The sequence below is a fragment of the Aplysia californica genome, unplaced genomic scaffold (genome assembly GCF_000002075.1).
Source record: "Aplysia californica isolate F4 #8 unplaced genomic scaffold, AplCal3.0 scaffold00086, whole genome shotgun sequence".
NCBI classification, from domain to species: Eukaryota; Metazoa; Mollusca; class Gastropoda; order Aplysiida; family Aplysiidae; genus Aplysia; species Aplysia californica.
Window position 1 is genome coordinate 1,090,395 of NW_004797356.1, and position 6,788 is coordinate 1,097,182.

Consider the following 6,788-nt stretch of genomic DNA (forward strand, 5'->3'; position numbering starts at 1 on the left):
CTCCAAAACAACAATGGAGTTCACACTATTAACAAAAATCGCTAGTATTTATTCTGCATCTATCAACACACATTGAAACACCACATAGTACTATTTTCAGTCAGTTCATGAAAACAGAGGTACAAAAAATGCTATACGTATTCCGAGAAAAGTAGCACAATATCACGAATACAGACTGAATGAAGGACCTAAGACATGGACCATGCAGGAACATTCATATCGTTTTTTTTCCTTTTTTCTTTCCTCATTTCGTACGACATCAGATTTCTGGTAACCAATTGTGCCTTTAAAGTTGAAAACTTTCATTTCTTTTTCACCTGCTGTAACACTTGCTATCAACACATAACATGTCATGCTTCAATAGAGATACCACATAATGCAATCTTTGACGACAAACAAACAATGCATTCGAACACTCTATGGAAATTTCTAAACAGAATTAAGTGTTCTATGCTACATTTCAGTTTCTAGTAGCAACAGGGCCCAAACTTTCAAAAGAAAAGTATTCCATTTCTTTCTGGATGTCCTGATCAGATCGATCACAATACAGAGTTACAACGTACTATGTCTTGTACTTACTAATGTACTATACGATTCACAGAGAGCACAAATCAAACATTCCATTATTCAATGATTTGACACCAAAAAAGCATTGTGAACTTTCGCACCCTTTAACGTGTTACTTTGAACGACATTTTGTACAACTAAATTTTCCTGCATGCGTCCAAACTAGATACGACAGTCTAGTTTCTAGCTACACAATATCATTTCGCCTCCTCTGCAGTCAGACAATAATATAACTGTTACCAGTGGAAAACATCGTGTTGAGGTCGTTCAAACTGCATACTGGGAATCACAGACGGGGAAATGGTGACTACAGTAGTTCGGTTAGTAGCTTTGAACAATACACATATCTCAACCCAGACACAAACACAGGGAGCAAGACAGACAAATACGAACTATACATCACATATAGAATTCACCTGTTTCGCATGGGAAAGAGAAAACGTTCTTAATGAAACTACAGATATTCGCATTATCAAAGAGAAAGGTAGTCAACAAAAGTTCAGAAACATCTAGCTCAATACAACGACTGCATGAACATAGAGCAAATCATTAATATGGAAAGAAACATTAACGAGTCTTGCAAAAAATAGCACACGCAAGAAGAAATGGTAAGATTTCATGGGGAATTCAGAGTGAGCAAAACAGATCAAAATATCAGAAGGCGAACAATGCCACAAGAGAAAGTTATCACTGCTTTGAGAAACTGTTAGTAGACATTCAACATGAAAAAATAAAGAACGAGAAAAGGCAACATAATCCAAAACACTAGTGGTACTAGTCAAGGACCTTGCAGGGTCTAGTCAAACGATGCTATTGTAAATTGATGTGGAATGTAGACCTCAAAACAATTTTCAACGAGATCTGATTACCAAGAATCAACTAGACAACTTACTATATTGTACAAATAATTAATTTATTATCTTTTTATGAAGCCTATTACGTTGCAATTTTCTAACTGCCGGTAATAAAACTGTGTTACAGAAGAAACTTTGATATGACTTACGGAAAACAACTCAGATTCGAGCAGAACATAACAGCCGTAACTCTATATTATATAGAATACAACCATTCTAACACCAATAGAACGTGTTACATAAAATGTCAAAGAAAAACACATTCTTACAAAGTGTATACTGAAAACTGAATTTTGTTTTAATTCCTCCAGGAACAGACTATTCCAAAATCATTAATTGTTTTTCTACGCACTGGGATAAGGGCATAGGGGTACCGTGCATTGATATATGTTAAAATACACTTTGAATGTTTGAAACACACCAGTTGTAGGAAAACTAAAAAAGCAGAAAAGACAAAAGGGTTGAAGAGGTGTGAGTTGATCCTAATTGGCAATTAAATGGGTTGTTTTAACTAAAAGAAGAACTGCCCAAATATAGAAGACCATAGAGCATACGCAATGAAAACGATAAAGCTTACAGCGAAAGGGAAAGACTGACAGAGAGAACAATAATTGCTAAAGGCATCATTATCACAACTCCTCATTAAAGAACCTTAATAGATTGTGTGTGTAGCAGAGGAGCTCTCCAGGATATGAACACCTTCCAGCCACGGAATGGCCTAAAGATCTCATCACCGCACCACACATCGACTCCAAAAATGAAGAAAGCCTGCACTCTAGCAACGATGGAGGAAGGTACCCACAGGAAACATGGATGCAAATGAACACTCCTACAGATCTTGCACAGTGCAATCAGGGTCAAGGAGTCAAAATCCAAGTGTCGTGCCCAGATCGACACCAGCAGATTGTCAAACAGCCACCTGCCCTTCACAACTCTAACTGCTGACTACTAGTTGCAGAAATAGTGGCCTTGGTGACTTCAGCAAAATAAATCAGGAGTATCACAGCTGGAGAAAAAATGGTATAGGTTTGTCAACACTATTCGGTTATTTAAGAAGCGGGGCCTCAGACTTTAACGTCCATCTCCGAAAGGACTAAGCCAAATGAGAAATTCGTGTAAAGTGCCTTTCCCAAGGACGCAACTTCGGACCGAGCTGAGGCTCGAACGCCCGGACCCGCAATCTCACGATTAAGAGCCTAACCACTAGGCTACCGACGCCACACAGCTGGAGACCCAGCATTAGTCTGAACAAATGGCAGTGCCACTTCAAGTAGGGAAGACATTCAGGTGCACCAGACTCATTCTACTGTGGATACTCGGGCACTGTAAATATCTCTGGAAACAAAACCACAGGTATCTGGCAAACTTTGGGAAACAGAGGAAGAGTAAGCTGCATCTAACATTAGCTTCTTAATTGTAAGACGAGAAACCATTAATTAAGTCAGTGCACATGCCACAGAGATGCATGAAAACCCGCAACAGGTTGCCACGAAAGGGACAAGTAACCATTTCCTGTTTGACTGTGCACACTCACTTGAACCTTCACAAGCACGAACACTTTAGGTTTGTCCACTTATTTGTGTGTCTTTGCAGAGAAGATGAACACACCGTGAAGACCATTCTTTATATAGACAGAAACTCTTCGGCAGAAACGGTAAAGCCAATTTGTAGATGAGGTTGGCCTCTAAGGGTAAAGACATGCGAAAAGAAAATGCTTTGACAGTGATGTTATCAGGGAAAATGGTAAGAGTAGCCAGTGAGTGTTCAGGGTAAGAACAGACATTAAGTCATAGTAATTAGATTGCTTGAAGCGAAGCACAGAGGCAGAAAAATTGATCAGAGATGAATACATCTAGAGTCGAGCTTTTCCCCAGAAAGAGAAAACCCTACCACTGAATTGTATTCAATTGAGAAAAAAACCCCACACAATATAATTGAACATTTTTTTTACCCAACCACGCTGCAAAAAGACCCCCCAAATCACAAAACTACGGTTGATTATTCAACTGAATGGGTTAAATAGAGGAGATATTTATTAAGAAACAGCTATTTTTTCCAGAGAATATTAAACCCTACTCATAGATATTTTGGAATAGTCTCATTCCGATGGAAAAGACGTGGGTGTTTGAAAAGAACGTAAAACTTAAGGCTATGCAGGTAGCATAACAAGTTTGAAGAAGTTTAAGAGAGACAGAATGGTACATTTGGTTAGATGCAATTAGTTGGAAGGGGAACATGATATCTGGAAATATCAGGAGCATGTATGGAGGCCAAGGAAAGGGGAATAACTAACGGTAACCTTACCCGAGATGATCATAGAGAGCTGCTGACCGGTATTGACAGCGTCTAATGGTTTCTATAACGAGCCTAATAACACAATAATGGTGCTGATGACGTAAGCAATTTATGTGTTTCTAAAAACATAATGTGAAGGGATAAAAGACAACTGGCTTGATACATAATATCCTTGAAGTTAGTCAGAAAGTTACAACAGAGAGAAGCAAAAGAAGAATTTTAGTGAACGAGACTAATCATTGATAACGCGCGACATTTTGAAAGATCTAATCTAATATATAGCTATGTTATATACTATATCATGTTTTTGATCTTGGAAATTTATAGTAAGGCTCGGATTTCGAAAGCTTAGCTTGCTTTTAGTTGACTAGCATTTAGCATAAAAAAGCACAATATTACATATGCAAGCCTTTTCAATCCTTAAGAATTCTTCTGCATATATATATATATATATATATATATATATATATATATATATATATATATATATATATATATATATATATATATCAACCACCCTCCACCCTCTTCAGTAATACTAATAATCCACATTTTGCTATGAACGTGTATTGCCATGACAAAATGTTTATAAGGCAAATCTAAAATTGTGGCTTTGAAAGGTGCACTTCATTTCCGACAGGTTCTCCGTAACGGAATAAGAAAACACACTTACTTCAAGCATACCGAGCAAACATTACATTAAAATAAAAACTTCACCGCACAGAGGCAAGCGCGTTTTAAACACTTCAGATTTGGTCGTTATTCGACCCTTTATCATTTAGCAGTTTCGTCTCATACCAACATCATGCTGTTAATTCATTAGCAAAATGAACGATTTCATTAACGAAGAGACAACGAATCGAAGCCCAGTAGAAACTCACGGTGTCTTTGTCACGCCAACAGAAGGTTGTGGTCTTTACGAAGGACAAAAATAAGCAAACCACAGAGCATGCATTAATACGTTTACTTCCATAGACATTTCTATTTAACGTACACGTAGTTGAGGTTGTTAGTATTTGGCTAACACATACTCTTTCTTTTTTAAATGTGGATGTTTTAGCACCCCGTCGATACAATTTAGAGAATGTTTGAAGTACGCCTCAACATTGCCTGTCAGAGCCATTCCAAGCTGAGAGGGATACACCATCCCGCCAGAAAGATCGAGAAACTCGATTAAAATTCTCCGCACACTGGAATCAAACTCGGGTCTCCTGCATGCGCCAGCGAAGCATCTAACCGCTACACCACAGACGCTGGTACAAAATAATTACGCTTGGCAAGGTTTCAGTTTTCGTATCACGAAAGACAATACATTTTCATATCACACAAAACTGACTCGAGATAGCTTGCTAGATAGCTAAATAGCTAGAAAGATAGATAGCTAGATAGCTAGATATCTAGCTAGCTAGCTAGACAGTAATAAATAGATAGATATATAAATACACAGAAAGGTACATGTAGATAGATAGATAGATGGATAGATAGAGGGTGCTAGTCAGAATTCCGCAACCAAATTAATTAAAGTACTAACGTGTTTAACTGAAAGTGCACATTTACTGTCAAATGTTTCTTCCAACCAGAGTTCCTTCCAATTTAAAAAAATGCATGTGTTTTACGCCCCCCCCCGCGCCCCCGCAAAAAAACAACCCCGGACATAATTTAGAATGTATCTCTAAATTTAATTTTTAATGTCTTTGGCAAGCAAACATACTAAACTTTGGTGCAAAGATTCGAGTCTGCATTTTCAAGTGGGATTGGGCAGACGTACTGGCTTGCATGGACATATCTTTGTCTACAGTGGTCTGTCAGAAATGTTCTAGAGCATGTTGTGTGTATTTGAATTTCTGCTAAAACAACATATAGCACATATCAACACTGTACATCTTAAGCCCCATTAAGATAAAAACACATCGCTAAATGTAAAAGATATTTGTTCACAGAAATTACCGAACGTATCCATTAGAAACAAAGATGACAGCATCTTTACAGACTGTTTGTACAACAACATGGAGAGTTAAGAACACACATTAGCTGCTGATGACTTGTTAGAAGAAATTTAGACAATAAATTAACTTACTCGATAAAATGTACAGCAAACTGAGCGTACTTTTTATTTTAACAGGTTCTAAATTCATTTCGCTATTCTATTGTCAAACAAAGATGTAACGTCATGCTTGCTCTTCCAATAAATAAACCCCATAAAGATCTTTGGGGAAAAGCAGGACAGTGTACATAGAGAGTTTGCGTAGTAGAAGAAAAACAGAGTAAGATAGAGCTGTGAAAAAGAACATATTTATAGCATCGTGCCAAAAGAGTTACAAAGAATAAATACCAGAAATCTGTGAGCACCAGAAACTGATTTTATATCAAAGAATTATAACCTTCGTTACATAAAGAAATATAACTTTGAGATATCAGTATCGGGACACATTATCACGAAAGTCTCTAACTTAGGGAAAGGTTTAGAAATGTTTGCAAGGATGGGTAGATGCAATTTGGAAGAATTAAGTGATCCCAGAAAAGAAATTTTGGATGTGAATGGATGTCGAGCATTGGCGTCACAGACCACATGAAAACAGGGACAAGGACAGGTATATTCGATAGTGTGAAGTAAAGGTGGGAGCCACGCGAGTGCGCTACAATCAAAACGTCTACGACTACTCGCAACAGAAAATAAATCGCGAAATAAACATATTTTATTACTTATTCTTGACTGCTGAATTTGAACATAAACGTTCATATATCAGTAGAGAACTAAAATGGTTTCAACAGATGAAATAGAGCATACTATTATATAGTTTTATATAAATTCCATTAGTCTAGCATGTGCAGGATGTGCATCTGCTTCTAAGACAAGTGATGCTATTTACAGATTGAAAGATAAATAAATAGGATAAAGGGAGTTGCATGAATGAAGTGATATAGATACAGAGACAGATAGGGAAAGATGGTATGTGTGTGTGTGTGTGTGTGTGTGTGTGTGTGTGTGTGTGTGTGTGTGTGTGTGTGTGTGTGTGTGTGTGTGTGTGTGTGTGTGTGTGTGTGAGAGAGAGAGAGAGAGAGAGAAAGAAA

General features: G+C 37.5%; 1 protein-coding gene across 1 annotated transcript in view; it reads right to left on the minus strand.

The window, feature by feature from the left end:
* The window catches only part of LOC101856168 (inositol 1,4,5-trisphosphate receptor type 1), a gene marked incomplete in the record, with an annotated part of 208,126 nt that overhangs the window by 48,696 nt on the left and 152,642 nt on the right, over positions 1-6,788 (minus strand). Inside the window, 1 exon segment of the mRNA XM_035968813.1 lies at positions 808-846. Within this exon segment, the coding sequence (XP_035824706.1) occupies positions 808-846 (39 nt within the window).